A 21,899-nucleotide genomic window follows, 5' to 3' on the forward strand; every position below is an offset into this window, starting at 1 on the left:
CACACATCTTGACGGTAATCAATTGCTTCAAAATTTATTTTATTTAATTTAGCAATTAGCACTTGTCTAGATTGATGCCCAAGATAGACTGATGATAGTGCAAAATGCAAGGGAATATGAGATGTGAGAATACTTCAAACTGGTGGTGGATGTGAAGAAAGATATCACAACGTTCTCAGAGGTTCTTTATCATTGTTAAGCTACCAGTACTTCCCGAAAATTGTGTCAAATACTTTTAACAATAACCTTCTAGTTGTTCTGATACTTAGTATTAATGGCTTAATTCAGCCTTCCTCAAGAAAAAGAATAAATGTGCATATGTTTTTCTGTTATTGGTTTATGTACGTAATTTTAGCATCTATTGCAGAAGGCGACTCTGAATTCTGCGACCTCTGAACTTTCTATCACAGAGGCCAACGTGGTCATTGTTTTCAAATAACCATTACATAGTGCCTCTAATGGGATGTTTGTATCGTAACTTATATTTTTCAATTATACTCAGGAAGTAGAAAAGAAAGAAGAGAGAGGACTCCTGATTATCTTTTATATTATTTTTCTATATTAGTACATTTTTGTTTCCTGACATGGACAAAAAATTCCTGATTCCTTGAGTTTTCGCCTATCCTTTGTTATTGCAAATGATGGCAGTTTTTTCTGCTTATCTAAATTGCATGCTTATGTGTTGCGTTCAAGATCATACTTCCGCAATTTTTTTACTTCCTTTAAGGAAAAGACTTTAAACACTCGGTAAATGTCAGGTCTGTTCTTTTCTATCACTATTTTACTGATGACAGTAGCTTCTGGCCTTAGTTATTTAGAAAGCAATTACATGTTGGCACTTTCTTATGACTTAAGGCCTACACAAACTTCATGTGTGTGAATTATTGATCACGCCTAACACTATTCTGATAATGTGTTATTTGAATTTCTTTTAGCTGACTCAAGGCCTAAACAAACTTCATGTGCGTGAATTATTGAGCACGCCTAACACTATTCTGATAATGTATAGTTTTCTGTGCTCTGCAGGTCTTGCAGGAACTGTGTTTATCACAAGGTTCTGCTTGGGTCCTGAGGAGTGCTGATGGAAACCCATAGCACTCAAGTTTATACTGTCAAATCCGTAAACCAATATATGAGGTACTAATTAAGTACACGCAAATGTATTATGTTAATAAACTAGGGTTGAATAGCAGGCACATCTCATCACAAGATATGTAGCCAACATGCACTGAGGATCATAAGCTATGTTCAGGTCCTTCAGGATAAGATATCCCTGATTATCTTTTCAAAAGAAAATTCTTTTAGTATGGATTTATTAAAATTCCTTGATCGTGTTTCGTGGTAAAAGTTTTAAGGGGTCAAAGGTTCGTAGAAAAGAAAGACTGTTTAAGTATACTTTGATTTTAATTTGTGCTTCTGAGAATTTGCATATCTTTTAGATATGAACAAATTAGTCCTTATCGTATTAGGTGTTTGCTAAAATTTGTCTTTTGTTATACATGATTAAATTAAATGCAGATGCGCACATAAGTGTGTATTTTCTTATATATCGGTTTACACCTGCCTTTTGGAAGCAGAAAGGTATGTGATATCGAGATCATGGTTGCTGGCTGGTTGTTTGGACATTCATCCTTCTATTGGAGCTCTTAGTTAAGTTGTAGAAGGTATTAACTCTAGTTGACATGCGGCTTTTGCCATTTACATACATGATACATCAACATATAGGAATTACATTTTTGCACTTACCAGGAACTTACTTTTTCAGAATCAGATAATTGGATTCATTTGAACGTCTGGTCAACATGATAATTAGTAGTTTGTTCCACTTGTGTTCGTTGAATTTAGTTGGATAAGTGAAGCATGAATGCCTGATTCCCAGTGTTGACTCTCTGACTGATATTGCTACTTAGCATTGAACAGGTTTGAGAAGGCAAATAAGAGAATTTTAAATTGTTAAGCCCGCTATTTCTTAATCTTTTACTTTGAGTTTCCACAATAGCCACGTCGTAAGATCACAGTGGTTTTGCTAATATTAGATTTTGTGTATTCTGACAATTTATTACCTGCCATTGGGGTGGCATCATTTACACAGCTGACAATTTTATGTTAATGTGAGGGTTTTCTTGTTGCTTGTGGATACAGTCAATCCACCTTGGTAATTGATGTGATAGAACTTAGCTGAAAGAATGCTACTGTTATGTTAATTCTAAGTTAATGAACTGTCCCCTTGAGTCTTTCTAACCCAAAACTCCTATATGGATACTTGATCCTTGACTGGAAAATGGGATGTTCTTCGGTTTTTGCATGATCATAAACCAGAAATCTTATTGGACATACTTTTTTGTTTTCAATTGCTTTCAATGAATAAAGTGTCTAATTTGAATGTTTAGGTTATGACCAACATAATTACTGTGAAACAATAGTATGTGAATATTTTGTATAAACATGGTTACTGAGGAACCAATCTTCGTGCACAGTAGGACTACCTGATTCCTATGCTGTTGAAGTAACATAGCACATAGGTTCTACAGGCCAATATTTTTCTTGCAATAAAAAGTGCCTCAAGCTAAATTCATACCCTGTCTATGTGAAGTGCTTTTGCAGGCGTTGTACCCATCTCCATACTTACATCCCAAACTTGTTTGTGGTACAGGAATGAATCTCTTTGCTGCATCTGAAATTCATGGGGGGAACAATCGGCCATCTGAGAAATTTGTTATACTACGGATGACACGATTACTTTGTACTGCTTGATAATTGGAAAAGGCAGCGTAGAATACATCTCAATTAGAAACTTTTAGGACACACCTTCAAGCACACAAAGTGATCGACTGTATAGAAAAACGAATATTAGTCTTTTCCTCCCATGTTGTGGCTAATTGTCGGAACAAAATATTGCAAAGAGTTTATAAGTTTACCCGAATATCCTTTCAATCAAGAAAGTGCTTGATACTTGCTAAGCAAATAATCGACTCTTGATCCACTGCTTCAAATATCATACGTCAATTGTCTTTAGGTTATTGTTCTTAGGTTTTAGGAATAATTTGAAAACTGTTCTCACAATCGTCTATTTCACCTCCTGATGTAGTGAAGCAATAGTATTAATTTCAATTGTTGAAAGATAACATTAAAAGTACTGTACTTGTAAAATTTTATATCAAGTCAGATGAAATATCAAAATTTTGGGTGAGACCAATACGAGTAGGGTTATTTATGAAATATAATAAAATTGTAATATCATTGAAAAATAGTTGTGATTTAGAGTAGGTATTTCATTTTTTGTTCTGGTTCTAAATTGATTTTCAGTTGAAAATAATATTCTTTAAAATAGAAAATTTTAAAAATTATAATTTCAGTTGCTGAATTTAAATTAATTATATAATAAATATAATATATAAAAATAATAATCAAGTAACGACGAATGTAATCAATTAATGATAAGTATGTTATATTTGCAGATTGATTTGTTTGGAATTTTCGGAAATATACTGAGTCTGATGTCCTCTTCAAACCTAATATACAAAACTCTCTCTGTTTCGTCCTTAAACCCTTCACACTCGCTACACTTCCACTTCCTCCACTCAAAACCCTAACATACAATGTCTCCCTCCCTAGCTCTTCGCCGCGTCCGTCACCTCTCAACAGCCACCTCCGCCTCCGTCAAACCCGTGACAATTTCCCAGACCAAGAACAAACTCAGAAAAGTATACGACCCCGACGAGGCCCTCAAGATTTACTCCACTTTCACCACCGCCAACGACCCCTCCACATCGCCTGCCTCCACACGCTACGCCCAGGAATTAGCTGTCCGCCGCCTCGCCAAATCGCACCGCTTCGCCGACATCAAGACCTTCCTCGAGTCCCACAAATCTCAACCCCAAATTACACATGAGCCCTTCCTCTCGTCCCTCATTCGATCTTACGGCGTCGCTGGAATGTTGGAAAATGCCCTCAATACTTACAACCAAATGACCGATTTGGGCACCCCTCGGTCTTCGCTTTCCTTTAATGCCCTCCTCGCTGCTTGTGTTAACACCAAGACTTTTGATCGCGTGCCTGTTTATTTCGATGAATTTCCTGCCAAATTTGGGTTTCAGCCAGATAAGTTTTCGTATGGAATATTGGTCAAGGCTTACTGCGAGATGGGCTCGCCCGAGATGGCAATGCAGAGGTTGAGTGAAATGGAGGAGAAGGGGATTGAGATTGGCGTCGTTTCGTTTACCACGATTTTGCACTCGTTGTACAAGGAGGGGAGGATTGATGAGGCCGAAAAGTTTTGGGATGAGATGGTGACTAAAGAGAGATGCACGCCGGATGTGGGATCCTATAATGTGAAACTTTGGCATATTCACAGCGGGAAGCCGGAAGTTTTGAAGGCGTTGCTCGAGGAAATGGATAATGCTGGAATAAAACCAGATACTATTAGTTATAACTATTTGATTACTTGCTATTGTTTAAATGGGATGATGGATGAAGCCAAGAAGGTGTATGATGATCTGTCAAAGGTGAAAGGGTTGAACCCGAATGCAGCTACTTTTAGGACTTTGGTCTTTCATCTGTGTAAGAAGGGACGGTTTGTTACCGCGTATAAGGTTTTTAAGAAGAGTGTGAAGGCGCACAAGATTCCGGATTTTAACACTTTGAAGTATTTGTTAGAGGGATTGGCTAAGGAGGAGGGGCATATGGATGATTGCAAAGCTATGATCAGGACTATGAACAAGAAGTTCCCTCCTAAATTGTTGAAGGCTTGGGGGAAACTCGTGGAAGATCTTGGGTTGGCTAATGTTGGTAATGAAGAGGTCAATTCTGGTGAGATAGAAATAGGAGTTGATTCTGCTGATGCAGAAAAGGCCAGTACATGAGTTTGGTCTCTCTTGAATAGGGATTAGATTGTTTTTTGTACAACTTCTGATTGATTGAGTAGATTGAATTTCGAGTTGTAATCAAGCTTCAAGTCCAAGAATTTGGCAGTGCTTCTTGCTTGATCCCAGAAGATGATATTTTGAGATTATGTGGAGTTTTTGTAGTGCAGCTGAAGATACTAAGAACATCAAAACTTATTTGGTCTCTTATGCTTTTCTCGGGTGCCCTGTGCCTGCGCTTGGCTGTAGTCTTGGGCTGATAAACTCACTTGCTGTTTGCCACCTTACGGAGAAGTTCTAATTTCTTTTCCAATAATGTAGTAGGATATTTCTTAGAAATATTGAAAAGATTTCGACTTCATTCCTTCTTCACCTGTTGATTTAGTACATTGATAAGGGTCACAGGATATGAGCTTCATAACGCAAGCTGGTAGCTCAGGCTACCAGCTTGTACATCTGATTTACATTGTAAAGTTGAGCAGTCTTACCCGTTCTTGATTTGAAGTTTGATTTGCCATTGTTTTCTACTAAAACACATTGATCCATTTTTATCCAGGCTGAATATCCTTCAATTCTTGATGAAACAGCAAATATTCATCGGGATTCAGTGACTCACACTTGCAACTGGACTTAAATAATGAGAATTGAGATTGTTAACAAAATGAAGAATTCTCCTTTTGGAGGTGAAGCAAACGAATTGCTTCACCTTTTGATATATCAAACACCATATCAAATGATCAACAATTTCCATATAAAGTTATGTTGCAACAGTATTTGCCAAATCAGCAGCTTGTTTCTTCGGGCAAGATGATGAAAGGTGGCCTTTTTCCCCGCACTCGTAACATGTGCGCCTCCTTATTTTTGAACTGACAGCTACCACACAGCTACTTTCTTGATCACCACCAACTGCACTAACCTTACTGCTGCCATTTTCTTGATCTTTACCAACTGCATCAACCTCACCGCTGGAATTTTCTTCAACTTTACTAGCTGGATTAGCCTTGCCACTGTCAACTCCATTATCTTTTGGCATCGATTTTAGCTTGGTAATAGTTCCTTTTTTTGCAATGGCACAGCTTATTCTAACAGGTCTGCCGCAGACAATGCTTTGATCCAGTTTCAGAGCCATGTTCAAGGAAAGATTATCCGCAAAATCCACATGGCCATATCCCTTGAATTCCCCCGTCTCCTTGTCTTCGCCAAATCGGATCGAAGTAATAGTGCAATCAGAGAAAAGTTTCCTCAAATCATCCTCAGTTACATCCCATGACAAATTTCCGACGTAGATTCTATTGTAACCCTCTAGTACTACCGGTGAAAAGTTGGGCACTTTGTTCACTTTAGCTGACTTGAAAGGCTGGATTTTGAGAAACAGTCCACCCCTGGAATTGGATAGGAAGGTTGAGTCAAAACACTGATGAATTGGAAGATAAGTTTTTGACTGTTAGCAACTTACATGTCAGAACCATCAAGGGCCAATGCTCTTTTAGCTGCTGCTTCAGTCTGCAAAAGAGAAAAGAAGGAATGAACCCCAATGATGTTCGTCTTATGTCTCTCAATGAACAAATTGATGTAACCATTTTTGTGGAGAAGAAAGAGCAAGAAAATCTATTTATACAACTTGATCTATTATGGAAGTTAATGGTATGCGCTCACCTTCAAAACCAAATCAGCTAATAAATTTTTTTGGTTCTTCCCATTGCCTATTTTTTTACAAAATTGTCTGCTTTACAATTCATGATGCTGATCAGATGTACAACATGATAAATCTCAAAAGGAATGTTCAACAGAATTGGCAAGCATATAGTGTATACTCCCAAGTCAAAAACCTACCTTGAAAGTCATTATAGCAATTCCTCTGAATTTCCCAGTATCTGGGAACTTCATACAATCAACATTAGTAATGGTACCACAACCTTCAAAATAACTCCTAATATCATCCTCAGTGGAGTAGTATGGAATGCCTCCAACATATACTTTTGAAGATAGCTCCACTTCTCTTCTGCTGGAATAATACCAATTCAAATAAGGCAAAAGAGGAAGGTATTACAGTAAATTCTTCAGATCTATTCAGAAACCTTTCATACACATGTTCGACATGTAAAATCTATCCAAGCTTTTTTCACAAATCATAACAATATGGCTTTAAAGAATTCCCATGGAGAGTATAGAATGTCTTACTTAAATTTATTCTTTAAATTTTCATTAAGTCAAACTTATTATTTGCATTTGGTATATTAACAGTATCAGCAACACTGAACCGTATTTCTGTCTGTGAGGTAATTCCAGGAATTATGAGCAGTTACTTTCTTTACGTTATAATATATTATCAAATTCCAGTTATGTACAAAGATATGAGTGATAAAATCAGGGGAAGCACACCCCAATGCAATTACCACAAGAAAAGTGAACGTGCAACTAATACTATCAGAATACACTGCTTGCCATTCAGCTATCAAGCTGAAACTAAGCCATATTTAGCATATCAAACCCTTTTATTCCAGACAAACCAACAGTTATGGGATTTAAGTTTGCTTTCCCTCAACAGCAAATCACTCGCATCAGAGTAGATGTGGTGCCAATAGATAAGAAAGTTAACAGATTCTTGCAATAAATGTAACCACCAAACATAAAACCTATTTGATAAAGAATTTATTTTAAATACTCTCGTCGCCCACTGTTTTTCTTTTAGGCCTTATTTACTTTGTGTGATGGGTTTAAAGTGGTATAGATTAATAAATGATAAAATTCAGGATAATAGTGATACGATATTATAATATTGTGATTACTTTATTAGATCAAATGTTGTTATGTGATAATTTTATTGCTTATTTACTAACAAACCATTCATTTGGGATAAAATTACAAAATACTAAAATTATCCATGTAATAAGACAAAATAGTTATTAAAAGAAAAAATTCAACAAACGTTTAGAAGCAATTTTCTTGTGTTTTGTATTAAATTTTTTAATAAAATAAACGAAAAACAGAAAACAAAAAAAAGAAGATTTCTACTTCTTCATCTCACCAAAACAGCATCTGCAGCACTGCTATCCCTCGCCCAATGCAGCCCCATCAGCCCTCCTCCCTGCCCCCTAACCAGCCACCCTCCTCGTCGGCCTAACACCACCGCCCCCTTCCCACTAGCCCCCCTCCCCCTAGTCCAACACATCCCCTCAGCCCCCCTTTCCGCCCTGAACACCGCCCTCCCTCAGCCCCCCTTCGCCTCTCCCACCATTTAGCTTCACCAAAAATTAGAAAACGAGCAACGAGGAAGAAAAACTATATTAAAATAGATCTTGAAATTGAGAGTAGAATCTCGTCTTTTTTTCAATACACAAGCATTCTACCAATTGTAGCCTCCATACACCATTGTTTTAGCTTTTTCAAATATGGGAATCTTCAAAAATTTTGTTTAATGCCTGTCATACCATCTTTTCATGTGTTGGTTGGTTGAGAGAATTTATTACAAAACAAGGGTAAATACGGAATATTGGATAAATTAATGAGGACAATTGTGTCAAAAAAAATTAGCCAACTTGTGGTGGGTCATTGTGATAAAATTATAACTCAATTCAAATGCTGATTTCAATCACATATGAATTGTGTTTAGTTACGGGCTTCAACCAAAAGTCACGGGCCGCTCTTGACAAAGTAAACATGAAATAAGTGATGATTAGCCATGATATCATGGCTAATCATACAAAGTAAACGAGGCCTTAGTGTTTTTGATAAGCCTACTAAAATATTATCCAACTGTATAGGGAATATATGAACCACGTACCTCTCAGTGCTTGTACATGCCTTTGCAACAAGTTGTTCTGCACTAACTTCACTCCCATTCTGCTCACGCACTTCCTCCTTGAGTTGCCTTTTTCCAGCCTTCTTCTTAGCTTTCCTTTTATTTTTAGCTTTCTTCTTTTTGTTTAATTGCTCTTGCTTCTTCTCTTTCACATTCTCTGATGCCTCACTTTCATCTCTCTTCCTTTTCTTCTTTTTAACATCGGCATCATCTGACCTCAATCCATCTTCGGTCTTTCCCTCCGCATCATCCCCCATATCTCTATGTTTACTAATCTCTGAGCTCCTTTGCTCTGCTCTTTCTCTTCGTTTTTGTCTTTTTGACAACTTGGTCCTTTGTGCCTCAGAGAGGATCTTCAGAGGATCTGAGGCTTTTGACTCTGGATCTCTGAGATTCCCAGAACCCTTGTCAGTCAAGTTATGCTGAGCCTCTGATGCTGCAATAAGTTCAGCTTTTGCAGCTCTCAACTTTTGCTTTAGCTTCTTGTTTGATAATACCATTCTTCTTCTCTTTTGTGTTTTCTCCTTGTGATTCAAGCAACCTGACACATTATGTGCATATTTCTAAGTTTCAAGTGACAAATAGATGCATCGAACTTAAGAAGAGAAGAAGGTGTGCGAAGGAATAACAATAAAGATTTGAAAAAAAAAAATTGGGGCATTATTATACTGACTGACGTATCAAAGAAATTCAAAATGGTAAAAATAAGCTGAATGGTATGCATTTCAAAGAAAAGGAAGCCTTAGAAATTTGACCAACCAAGCACTTTATCTCACAGCAAAATTGAAATTCCTCCACCATTTTAGCAAACAACAAACATATATTTGACATGCTTTTTACGATTTTGTCAGAAGACCTGCTAGCAATAGAAGGTGGCAAGACACTGAAGAACTTCAATGACATGAATGTAAACTGGCACCATACAATTTAGACGAGACGCCCATCATTCTCGTCAGCCACCAAGCTGCCGACAAGAACCTCCAATGTCTAGTGAAGAGGACTTTAACCAAAAGTACCCATAATTTGATTACCATAAGTACACACAAAAATATACAAATACTGCCTGCAGTCACACCTACATTTTAAAAGGAACATCTGATGAGTTTCTCTATCTAGTCACATGTTTTGTTCATTCGCTTTCTATCTTGATCCTGAATCGATTGTAAGATGGGATCATATTCATTAACATGTGGCTTTGACCAATCTTTGCCTAGACAATTTGATCAAAATTGTAGCTCTGACATAATTCGTTTTATTTATACATTCTCTCATTTTATATCTTTTCTATCATTTTTGTCACGAAACCACAATAAGATGTTTCTCTCCCTATATAAACCACCCTTGAAGGCTCCTTATGTCCTTTACTCTCCAGCCATTCTATTTTTCTCATGGATAGCAAACTCACTGATTATCATAGAATATATTAGAAAATTAGAAAAACAAGTAAGGGAATGAAGAGAGCATGAGAATAAAATGGAGGAGACAGACCAACTTTTCATATGGGTTGGATTCAAAATTATATGCTTTGTTTGAATATCTAGATAAAACACGGATAAATAGGTCCATTTCTAAAATCTAGGATAAAGCCTACTTTTGTAGATTTTGCAAGCTTTTGTTGGCAGCTTGCTAATAGTAGTTATGACCTTAATTTTCATCTTACACTCTCCAACTCATGGTGGTAGAAAACCATACGCAGCTTGCATAGTCGGATTCCCGAACTCCTAAGTGGGTTGTGACTCTATGAAATTATACACAGTTTGATGAGTCAATCTCATAATGTGAATACAAATAGTCAAGAACAATTTCCTCTAACAAAATGTAAAATTTGCATTTTATTTTTTATGAAAAACATTGTATACAGTGGTCGAAACAATTCAAGCAAGACTACTAACAAGTCTTTCTTTGTTTATACAGATAAAGACATGCACAAACATAGCAATAAAAATCTAGGCATTTCATTGCGAATTCTAACAGAACACAACTGCAAGTTCAATAAAGTGAAAACCTGAGCAAAACAAATTTCATATATCAAATCCCCAAAAAAGAATAAAATGCTTCCACTCCTGATAATTCCTCAATAGCCCTCAATCTTTAACGTAATAACAGGCAACTTCGATCCCTTCTTTCAGCAAATGCCCCATATCTATATTCTAGCGTCTTTCTAACAAACATACTGCCTCAAATACTTGAACAAAAACACCGAAATGGAGAAACAACAAATTATTCAGTGATGCAGTGTAGAATATCAACGCTCATTCCACTAGCAATTTCTTCCTAATCCAGCGTTTGGAACACCGGAAGCAGGTATAGTTTAAAAAAGAATCGAACTTCAAGCAAAATGCTACCCAAGTTATAAAAACCAATTAGCATGTACGGAGAAAGCATTTAGAGAAACCTGTAAGTTTCCGATGATTCCCCGCCGCGGTTAATTTCCTTCAACACCACTCAAAGGCGGCGCACTCAAGACTTTCTTTTTCAAAGCTCAAATCTCCTCTGCTTGTCTACTGCAGCTTACCTAAAATGCGGTGGGGGTGACAGCGGGAAGAAGTCGGCGGCCCAGCGCTTCGTCGCGGTGGCAAGTTGCTGCTTTGGTCTCTTCCTCTCAAGTTGTCCCCCTTTTTCTCACTTAAACCCCACCTCTACATGTTAATTATTTGTTTTTCTTAACTAGCCCTTCAAATTCCTAGAAATGTAAAAATTGCCAAAAACAACATCAAAATGTAATTACAAGTAATTTAAGGGACAATAGTGAAAATATTCACAATTTTTTTATACCAAGGAAATGATGAAATAACAATTTTAATTTTTGTTAGAGGTGAAAATCAAAACAAATAAATAATCAGATGTAATATATTCTCCTTAAAATTGTTCAAAGTTCAAGTCGTTTAATTTTGAAGTATAAATTTTTAAAATATTAGTTGTTATGACACATGTATTTACCTCTATATAATAAATATTTTTTTTATTTTTAATATATTATAAATAAAAATAAAAATAATAAATTATATTAATACAAAAAAAGAAAGAGGAAAAAAAACTAATTTATCTACTAATGTAAAATTTTAAAAATTAAATAAGTTAATTAACTTATTAGTGGAAAGGCATTTTGACCTCACAAAAAATTAGTACGATAGTATCATTAACCCCCTCTATGAATGTGAAGTGCCTTTGTTTTTTTATATTAGTATGAATAAGAAACTTGAAATAATTAAAAGTATTTGTTTTAAAGTTCTTAATTAATATAATAAAATAGATTTATTTATATAATGTTACATTGTTTTAAATAATTATTTTACAAGAACTTATATGTGCATGACTCGAGAATCGCCCCACTAATTTTGGAAAGGACTTAGGACTCATCCCATCTTGGTATAAAATTCGTTGGGCGGGTCCAACTCGGGTTCTGCCTAATTCGAGTTCAATTGCCTCTCATAGCTTGATGGGTGGTAAATGTACTATATTAAAAAGATCAGGGGAGCTACGTTAGATTCCTCATAATTCAAGAGGCTAAAGTATAATTTACCCTTTTCTAGTTTTGATTTTAGTAATTTTTAAAGTTGAGTATATTTCACATTTCCTTTTCTTTTTTTCTCATATATCACAAACGCCTAAAACCTCTGGAGCTCTACTGTGGTTTTTTCTTTACAATCTTCTTGGTGGCTAAATCCCGGGGACCATGACGACCCGAATAGCGCCGGGTGTGGGTGCAAATCTTCTGGGTCAACACTCCGCCGAGCGCAACCAGGACGCCACCGTCTACGTCGGCAATCTCGACGCAAAAGTACTGATTTCTTTCCTCTTCTTAGCCCTTTGGGAGTGATTGGTTAGGGTTCAGGAATTTCTTGCGAGTGTGTGAACATGGACTAGGGTTTCTGTTGTTCTGGACTTATAGACAAGTGTATCAGTTTCGTTCTGTGTTTCTGAATATCTTGTGTTACTATTCAAGTGGAAATGGTTGTCGGTTCAGTTAATTTTTCAGCTTGCTCTATTCTCTAGTTTTTTCTTTTTGGGTTTTCTGATTGCTGCCATATTATTAAGTATTTCGTTTACAAATGCATGAAAGTATTTATTGGTTGCAAGTAAATTTGGAGAAATTGTGCAGGAAACTTGTTACTCGTGAAAGGATAATTTAAAGATGTATTATTAGACAAAGGATGCATTTTTTTTATGACTGAGATTGAATATTTCCCAAAGGTTATTTGATACTTTGTCAGGGAGAACCAGCAGCATGGCCTGTGTCTTGGATATGAATCTAAGGCCGTTTTATGTGGCCTGTTGTCTATACCAAGACTAGCACATCAACTCTGATGTGGTGCACCTACATTCATATGTTAGCGTTTCACTTGCTTCCATTGTGCAACCCCTTCTGAATTAGTACAAAATTGAAGCAATAGATGGAAAATTTCCCTGGTTTTATTGCCTGTCTGGCACACATGTCTGTGCTTTGCAGTGTTGGCTTTACAGTCAGATGGGAAGTAAGTCTTTCCTTTTTTGTGTGGTTTGCAGGTTAGTGAAGAGTTATTGTGGGAGCTCTTTGTGCAAGCAGGTCCGGTTGGTAAGCGAGATATTTGTTATTTCACACCTTCTCCATGCACAATATGCAGTATTCGAAGTTATGTTTATATATCTAAACACTTTGAGACACCTCTTATTGGATTTCTTGTTTCTACATTTTTGTTCTATCCATTTACTCACTCATATGCTATGTGCCCTGCATCTCTTGTGTGTCCCAGTCAATGTATATGTTCCTAAAGACCGAGTCACGAATGCTCATCAAGGCTATGGCTTTGTGGAGTTCAGGAGCGAAGAAGATGCTGATTACGTAAGAACAATACTTGCCTTCATAATTTTTGAACATCATATTGCTTTAACTAAGTTCCTCTTTATGACTGATGGGTATCAATGACCTGTTCCTGCAGGCAATTAAGGTGTTAAATATGATTAAACTGTATGGGAAGGCAATACGAGTGAATAAGGTATGCTTTTGCTTCAGATGCATCTCCTCAATATGCTGGATGGACCTGTGAGATGTCTTATTATTGTTATTAATAAGAATCCCTTATTACTACTCTATAATGCATGAAGACCTTGTAAAATCCTTTTGTTTGGTTTCCAGGCATCACAAGATAAAAAAAGTGTCGATGTGGGAGCTAACCTTTTTATTGGGAATCTTGATCCGGTAAGAAATTGCATATTTTAATTTTACTTGAGTACTCTTTGTTTTCTGTTTTTACACACTTTTTCCTCTGTGCGTTTCAACTGTTCTGACGAAGGTCATATTTTATTTCAAATAATTCGGTGGAAGTCCTACTCTCCATTGCATCAAATTGTAAAAATGCATCTTAACTCTTTCTCCTGTTTGCAGGATGTTGATGAGAAGCTCCTCTATGACACTTTCAGTGCATTTGGTGTCATTGTTACAAATCCAAAGGTACTTCTGTCAGCTCTTTTGCTACTTTTGGGTCTGTTGTCTGCTTGATTTGTTTCATAGCAAAATACTGGGGGAGAGAGCGAAAGATCTTGCATTTCTGAGATTTTAACCGTTTCTGTGGTATATGAATTATATAATTGTACTTCTAAACCTATCTAAGGGAACTGTTCTGCTTTTGTGTTATAAATCTATCAATGGAAATGGTATGCTTTGCTGTGTTGCTTCTAATATTGTTTTTGGTGCTTTGTAAATGTAAGTTCTCCCATTTATAGATTAAATCTCCTCGTTTCTTTAATTTCCAATTCTGTTTTTTGTACTTCTCTCCCTCTGTGTCTTTGTACATCTGTAAGTACATTCGCCTTGTCTTTTCCTTGATCATCCTTTCCTTTCTTCTCCTTTGGGCAAGTTGGGGGACTAATACACTCCGTGTTCCTTTGAAGTGCTAGCTATGTATTGCAGTGGTTTATCATTAAGATTACAATAGCACTTAAAAATGAAGAGAAAAGAAAGGTAATAGAAGATGGACAAATGCGTGCAAGAACATGGATGACTATTCATTGGTGCAGTTTTGTTTCCTTTCTTATTGATTTATAAGAAACTATAAACTTGAACTAGTTCCTTTTCTTAAAGATGGCCGAGCAAAGATATCTCTTTGTTTGTCCTTAATCTATATTCTCCATACCCATTGTGTTCCTGTCAATATCTTCTCTCCCTCGCATGCCAGAAATGGGTGCTTATTTACCACTATATTGTGATGATAAGGTAGGTGGCTGTAGAATTACTACTAACATTCTGGATCAGCAATTATTGTAGATATTCCATGGTTGTGTGCTTCTCTTTTTGCTCTGATGAATATAGATTTTAGTTTTTGTTTGGTTCTGTGACTTTTCGTAGTAAGATTTAATAGGTTTTCTGGTTGTCTTGAGGATATAAAGTGGCAGTTAATTTGTTGTATTTGGCTGATTTCATGAATCAGATTGATATTTCTACGGTTACATTCTCTCTCTAAAATATCACAGAGTTCAGAGTTGTATGCTTAATGAACAGTTTTTGCATATCCTTAGTGACTTTGATACTTTGATACATTAGGTCCGTCTATGCTGCCCCTCATCATAATTGCCAGATCTTTCTAATTTGTGCAAATGGAGTATACCTTCTGCTGATTGATCACATCTGAGAATCCGTAATTGTGTTTGCTTACTGTTGGTTTTTGACTTTGTTGTCTCGGTAGATAATGAGAGATCCAGAGACTGGAAATTCACGTGGTTTTGGTTTTATTAGTTATGATTCCTTTGAGGCTTCTGATGCTGCTATTGAGGTAAGTTTGTCATCCGATGCTATGCTTTTGCGAGCTAAAACTATTCATATGGATGTTACTATCACCTTCAAACTTATAAATAACTCTGGTTGGTCATTCAATTAATTGAACAAAAGCACATGTCTTGTGATATGAGATACGAAAATTGCATTCTTCTCTGTTATCAATCAATGGCGTCAATCTTCTGGAAACTAATTGTGTGAAACATATATACTGAGAGGCTTGGTAATGTAAGAGTTTCAGATTCCTTTGTTGCATTACCATCAAGAGAATAGGTATGCTTCTTCCTATCTTTATAAGAAATAGTATTGCTAGAAACCATATCTTTAAGGCAAGCATCGTCAGACCAAGATTCCACCAAAATTTGTGGTTTAGTATCTTTTTAATGTATGACATGGATGCACCTTAAACATAATATTTTCTTCACTAGCCTTGCCTCAGTGCTTTGGCTCCTCATCTTGGCAAGATGGTGCTACTGGACTGGTGGATTAGCATGTCATTTTTGAGAGAATGAATTTTCATATTGAGATGATTTATTCTATCCAACCTGTGTCTTATCTCTGCTCTGTTCCTGTGTGCAACATTTTAAACTTTCAGGAAAGAGAATGTACCAAATCTTACCCTGGGATTGGAAGGAGTAACTCTGATTTTTGCATGTGGTGGTTAGATTATTAATTTTTTTAACCTAATAACCTGTCTCTGCAGACAATGAATGGCCAGTATCTCTGCAATCGTCAGATTACAGTGTCTTATGCATACAAGAAAGACACAAAAGGAGAACGCCATGGGACTCCTGCAGGTGAAGTTTCCTTGTTGATATCTCTTTCTGCTGCTCAGACTCATTGTAGCTTTGGATTTAAGGAAATAGAAAGGCTGTTTAAGTTTCTGCATCAACTAGTGTCAATGGGCTGATACTGGATTATATGACTGCTTCAAAATGTCTTCCCCTATCTTATTAGAAAGATGTGTTGATGATATTCGCTCGAGATCTTAATTATGCCATTTTATATTTTGCCATCTTAATAGGACATGCATTTCTTTGGGCTGTTTAGTATCATTGCAAGTTAGAGTCTGTGGGAATGAGGTAATGGGAAGTAGGAAGGAAAATAACTTTGTTTTGGTGGCTGGTGGGACAATTTGGGAGGGGACAGCGATGTGAAAAGTGGAGTAATTGTTTATTTTCCAACTGACATGCAACAAGTTTCTCAACCATGTTTTTCTTTGGCTTACTGTTCCAAGTTGCTTTTCCTCACTATTTTTCTCTATACCAACATGAGACCTTTTTGGTTATGATGATGGTCTTTTAGTTACTAGGGAGAAAGCCCCATGTCTAACTTGTACCATATAATGTCTTGAGATGCGTCTCCTGAATGTGTATCATAGATCTTCACGCTATATGGCAATTGTAATGGCGAGATCCCATTGTATTTCCCATGTATCATAACATGTTGCAGAGCGAGAACCATCATGCAGCTGGTGTACCTACTTCATCCTCTGCTTTTGGTTGGCCACATGATGCACCAGCCTACCCTAATGTCTCGGGATGCTAATTTTTGCTGTTATGTTGTCACTTGTTCTACCTTATATAAAAGTAGTCATGTCACTGCTCCCTCCTCCCACATTTCTCCCAAACTCAAGTGAGAAGACCTGAGGCTTCTCCCACCATGTTAGTGGTTATGAACGGTCATCATAATATGGGTAGCCACTGCTGTCGTATTCAATACCCGGTTTTGTCAACTGGAACTCATTGAGTTCCATTCAGCGTATCAAGCTTTGCTATACCCACATGCCAGTTCGATATACTTGAAATATCAGGATTACACCCCTAGTATTGCCATGACTGCATGGCAGCATTCACATGCATATACTATCGACTAGTCTCTTATTCATTCAACATACACCTAACACCTTCAACCCCATGAAATAAAAGATAAACATATTAAAATATCCTGGTTTTTTTATATCGATAGTCCTGAAGAATGCATCTTATATTTGTGCTTGCTTAACGTGTGTATTTATTTTTGTGTATTGTTGAACTGCAGAAAGAGTACTGGCGGCAAGTAATCCAGCTACACAGAAAAATAGGCCTCATACTATGTTTGCAAGTGGACCTCCAACACTTCCTCCGCAGCCAAACGGTACAGTCAATGCTCCAGCACCACCGAGGCCCTTTGCAAACGGCTCCGTTCCTCCAGCGCCTATTCCAGCACTTCGGCCACCTCCTCCACAGCCTCCCCAGCCCATTTATCCTCCGGCACAGATGCCTGCACAATCTTGGCAAGGCCAGCCACCTCAACCTGGTTCTACTGGTATTCCTCCGCCGATGCAGCAGTTCAGGAGCATGCCGCCACCCCCTCCTCCCCAAGTTTCTCCAGCTCTTGTGAGACCACCACCACCTCCTGCGGGACTTGTTGCTCCACCTGTTTGGCGGCCACCACCGCCTCCTCAGCAGCTCACTGGTGGACCACATTCTATGCCACATATGTCGATGGCCCCACCTCAACAACTAAGCATCCCTCCACCACCGCCACCCCAGTAACAGTATGGTTATCAATTAGTTGCTTAGCTTTGGATCCTTTACTCTTCCATTGTAAAATGGTTTCCATCATTATTCAAACTTTTGCTAAAATCTATACAGGAGATACTGTTGTTGGTCCGTCCTTACCAAATCCGGAGTATTTTTCTTCACTATTTTCTGCCTTTTCCTTTTATTAGTCTTTATGTCCAAATGCATTACCATCACAGTATTCCACTTGTGCATTATGCAGCACATACTTTAATCCAAGAAAGTTAAGTTTTTTGTTGGATTCCCATGTACTAGACTTATTATTGATTCTCATGTAGTTAGATTTGGATTTTCGCAAAAGCAGGTTAGCTCTAAGGACCCTGGGCGACACATATGATGCAGACACAATTCTCGTGGCAGGTTTGTGGTGCCTTACGCCTCTTTTCCCATTTATGTAACCAAAAAAAGAAAAAAAATTATATCATAATTCATGAAAATAATGCTTTCATCAGATAAATTACCTGAAACTGCTATCTGATAGTAACATGGTAGAAGTTGAAGGTTTGACATTTCTTAATTAGTGTAATGTTAATTGAAAAAAATAATTAATAAGCTATAAATGGAACTTGATCTGCATCACAACAACATAGAAGGAGTTGACAATCTAATATTCTTTTATTAGTTAGTATAACATTAATTATAAAAGAATTAGTAGGACTTAAAAAATAATTCAATTATATCACTAACCTTAAAAGAAAAATGATACAACAAGAACATTTAAGTTCACTTCAAAGATCAAATGATAGCGTTTGTTATTCAACTATTAAAACAAAAAGTTCAAACGCTTACACCCTCATTTATGCCTATGGTTTACATGAAATAATTCTATTTATTTATTAACTTATCTTTTGAGTGACGATCATGTATCAAAATGACTCAAAATATAATTTTTTGAAAAGTTAATATTTTACTATAAATTAAATAAAGAATAAAGTGATATTGATAACATCAAACTTTTTCCTTTAAAATTTAATGGCGTGACGTAAATTACATTAATGAGTAGAAATGTGTTACTGTAATAATATTTCATGATTTATGTACCAAAATTATCATAAGAAGTAATTATATTTACACTCAACAGTCTGTTTACACAAACCATATTTGTTCTGTAAAATCATCTCTAGGAGTAAAAAAAACAAGGAATTTGTGTAATGAATTTAATTTTCTTGTGGTTGTGTACGTAACTTTTCAATAAATATGAATTATTTGTGTAAATAATATTAACATTTTTAGTGAATTATCCAAAAAAAACGAAAATGGTTTGAGCAAACAAACCAGGGGTATAAATAAAATTATCCCTCGTACTAACTCCGCCTTCGGTACCTTGAAATTGGGGCTGCGAAGGATTTTGACCAAGAATGGTATGAGAAGGGGGGCCATCCACAAGACTCTGCAGCTGATCCACATTAACGACACCGTCTATAGAGAATCCTGATGCGCCAATCCTATGTGTTAGCCTGCACTCAAACTTCTACTCGCAGCTTCTATCGGTATCCCTGTTTTAGATGGCTTGTTTGGGACTGGCAGAAACTTCACAAGGCAACCAACCAGACAGGAGAAAGCTGCAATCCCTATACAGATTCCCCATTGCATCCAATCTAACCTCTCTGTATGGGCAAACTTATTCAAGAATTCAACCATTCCTACTTGAAGAACTATAGTGAGCCCAGCGAGTCCAAGATTGAACACTTGCACTGGTGAAGATAAGTGTGTCAATGACATTTCATGGACGCCAAAGATTAGTTTTCACTTTAAGGTCAGAATGACTGTTATCTGATATGAAGCTTGGCCTACTATGTTTCCTCCAACGATGTTGGTGATGAGTGGGTCGGACAGACCTATAGGTGGCTTGTTCATGAGTTCATCGGTTGACTTGTCTGTAGCAATGGCAAGAGCGCCAAAAGTATCCATAGTTAGATTCACCCATAACAATTGGGCAGGTGCTAGCAGTGTTTTCCCAGTTGAAAGCAACCACGAAGTTGATAGACACAGCTGCAACATTTATGGTGGGCTGAAAGCGGACGAATTTTTTAATGTTGTAGTACATACATCTTCCCCATCTCGGAACTTGGCAAACAGAAGCAAAATTATCATCCAAGATGATAATACCTGAGTTCTCTTTTTCCAATTCAGTGCCCTGAATTCCCATTGAGAGTCCTATGTCTGCTTCTCTCAATGCTGGTACATCATTTGTTCGCACTGCACCATTAGAAGTTTGTCTGAAGAAGGCGCTTGTGCCAGAATGCTAATGTTTCCAACTTCTCCATTCTATCATTTTCTTGATATTCCCAAAATTCTTCACCTGAAACACTGATCCACCATGATTCACTTCTTGAGTGGGAGGAAGTCTTCCACATTCCACATTCCATGGCTATGGATTTTGCTGCAAAAACATTTAAGGTAGTGATCATTTTGACCTCGATCCCAGAAGTTGACGATTTTCAACAGCTTGCTTCAGACCAGGGCGGCAAGAAGCTTTCAGTCCTATGAATCCCAGAAGGATTAAATCCTTATCTGGAACCTTTTGATTCGCTCTTTCGTTCTCATATTCCTCTTCTGAGAGTTGCTTATGTGCAAACGCAATGCATAGAAGACCACCTTTCTCATATCTTTTGTTGTTTGCTGAAGTCTCCCACTTGCCTCGTTATCAAGAACTACAGCTTGTCAAGTATTGTAGTAATGCGAGCATGATGAAAGAATTCTCTCAATTTCCCCTCTCCAGTGCACATGGATCACATTCATATTATCTTGCCGTGTTTTAACTGAAATCCCTATTGTTTTCTTCTCAGGGCAGAATGCTTCCACATCAAGAATCGACAGAGCACGCGTGCTGCTGTCCATTTCCATGTTCAAGTCCATAACAGCCCATGAGTAAGTTGCATCATCCACCGAATCAACTGAGAACAACTTGTGAACACTACCTCTTGTGAGACTGATCTCTTGAAGCAATAGTTGGAGAAAATTGTTCTTAATGGTAGTGTAACTTGTTCTTTCCATGGATGTTCCTCCAACAAAAGACTCGGTTACTGATCTGACTCAGTAAGAGTGCAGTTGCATCCGTGCACATGGTTGTTGCAGAGCCCATTTTCACACAAGCAGAAGGCTTTCTGACCAATGCCTGATCAGCTATCATCTTTTTCGTCTGAGTGTACAAGATTAAATCTTACAGCTAAAGGCAATATTATCCCCAGGAAATTGTAACAACTAAAATGGTAATAGCAATAGCAACAATTCCCATAGTAGCATTTATCACATCATCAACCTTAGTCTTGCTGCCTTCAAATTCTTTCTTCCCATTCCTCATCTGTTGTATTACCTGTGGAATATCGTACCAACAGCAGAGCAAGAACAGAGAAACCTACTACTAGACCCAACATTCTTAGTAAGAAAGTTCATCTTTTTCTTGAAAGGGTATTTGCACAATGGATTTACTCCTAGTAGAGCTCATCATTTCACCCCAAGTTGTGTCCATTCCAACACAAGTGACCAAAAGTTCAGCATATCCATGAGCAACCTTGGTGCCTGAAAGCAAGAAGGGATTTTGATTTTATTGACTTCAACACGACTAATTACCACTGTCATGCTATATTCATCCACTTGCAAAGAGTGCCCTTCTATAAACAATCATCAGCAGACACTCGGTCACCAGTTTTCAAGCATCAATATCACCAACAAAAATGTCACAGGTTGAAATATTTTGCCGCCTCCTGTCTCTCACAGCTACAACCAAGACATTGTTGCTGATCTTGGAAAGTTTGTCCAATCTCTTGCCTAAAGTTGCTAACTGCTGAAACAGAAATCGTGACAAAAACAGCTATACGCATGCTTGCACCATAATACCAGCCATCTTTAGCCCCATGTTCCTTAATGGCAAATCCGATAAATGATGCAGTACAAACTAACAGGATGAGCATTGTTGG

At 37.2% G+C, this 21,899-nt stretch overlaps 4 protein-coding genes across 8 annotated transcripts in view; 3 read left to right on the forward strand and 1 right to left on the reverse strand.

Annotated features, from left to right (window-relative positions):
- Nucleotides 1-2,923, forward strand: part of LOC105177973 (DNA-directed RNA polymerase III subunit RPC5) — a gene marked incomplete in the record, with an annotated part of 10,362 nt that extends 7,439 nt beyond the window's left edge. Inside the window, 3 exon segments of one of the 3 annotated variants that reach the window (XR_002288380.1) lie at nt 1,027-1,137; nt 1,519-1,664; nt 2,654-2,923. Coding sequence is in view for 1 of the 3 variants with exons in the window: in XM_011101290.2 (XP_011099592.1) it covers nt 1,027-1,095 (69 nt within the window). 3 annotated transcript variants of the gene reach the window in all.
- Nucleotides 3,473-5,223, forward strand: LOC105177975 (pentatricopeptide repeat-containing protein At4g36680, mitochondrial). The gene has a single exon (XM_011101294.2). The coding sequence runs from the start codon at nt 3,600-3,602 to the stop codon at nt 4,860-4,862; it is 1,263 nt and encodes a 420-aa protein (XP_011099596.1). The 5' UTR covers nt 3,473-3,599; the 3' UTR covers nt 4,863-5,223.
- LOC105177974 (protein gar2) lies at nt 4,912-11,291 on the reverse strand. 2 transcript variants are annotated; one of them, XM_011101293.2, is made up of 5 exons: nt 11,060-11,291; nt 8,647-9,205; nt 6,696-6,864; nt 6,319-6,365; nt 4,912-6,244 (listed from the first exon to the last, which is right to left on the reverse strand). In XM_011101293.2, exons 2-5 carry the CDS (start codon nt 9,162-9,164, stop codon nt 5,620-5,622), a joined length of 1,359 nt encoding a protein of 452 aa, XP_011099595.1. In that variant the 5' UTR covers nt 9,165-9,205; nt 11,060-11,291; the 3' UTR covers nt 4,912-5,619. The 2 variants fall into 2 exon arrangements, with proteins under 2 accessions (XP_011099595.1, XP_011099594.1); XM_011101292.2 differs by having other exon boundaries at nt 6,696-6,867.
- Nucleotides 12,252-18,220, forward strand: LOC105177976 (splicing factor 3B subunit 4). 2 transcript variants are annotated; one of them, XM_011101296.2, is made up of 9 exons: nt 12,252-12,445; nt 13,171-13,210; nt 13,398-13,486; nt 13,584-13,640; nt 13,781-13,843; nt 14,030-14,095; nt 15,327-15,413; nt 16,119-16,212; nt 17,456-18,220. In XM_011101296.2, exons 1-9 carry the CDS (start codon nt 12,341-12,343, stop codon nt 17,950-17,952), a joined length of 1,098 nt encoding a protein of 365 aa, XP_011099598.1. In that variant the 5' UTR covers nt 12,252-12,340; the 3' UTR covers nt 17,953-18,220. The 2 variants fall into 2 exon arrangements, with proteins under 2 accessions (XP_011099598.1, XP_011099597.1); XM_011101295.2 differs by having other exon boundaries at nt 12,254-12,445; nt 13,171-13,219.

The sequence above is a fragment of the Sesamum indicum genome, linkage group LG15 (genome assembly GCF_000512975.1).
Source record: "Sesamum indicum cultivar Zhongzhi No. 13 linkage group LG15, S_indicum_v1.0, whole genome shotgun sequence".
Classification (NCBI taxonomy): Eukaryota; Viridiplantae; Streptophyta; class Magnoliopsida; order Lamiales; family Pedaliaceae; genus Sesamum; species Sesamum indicum.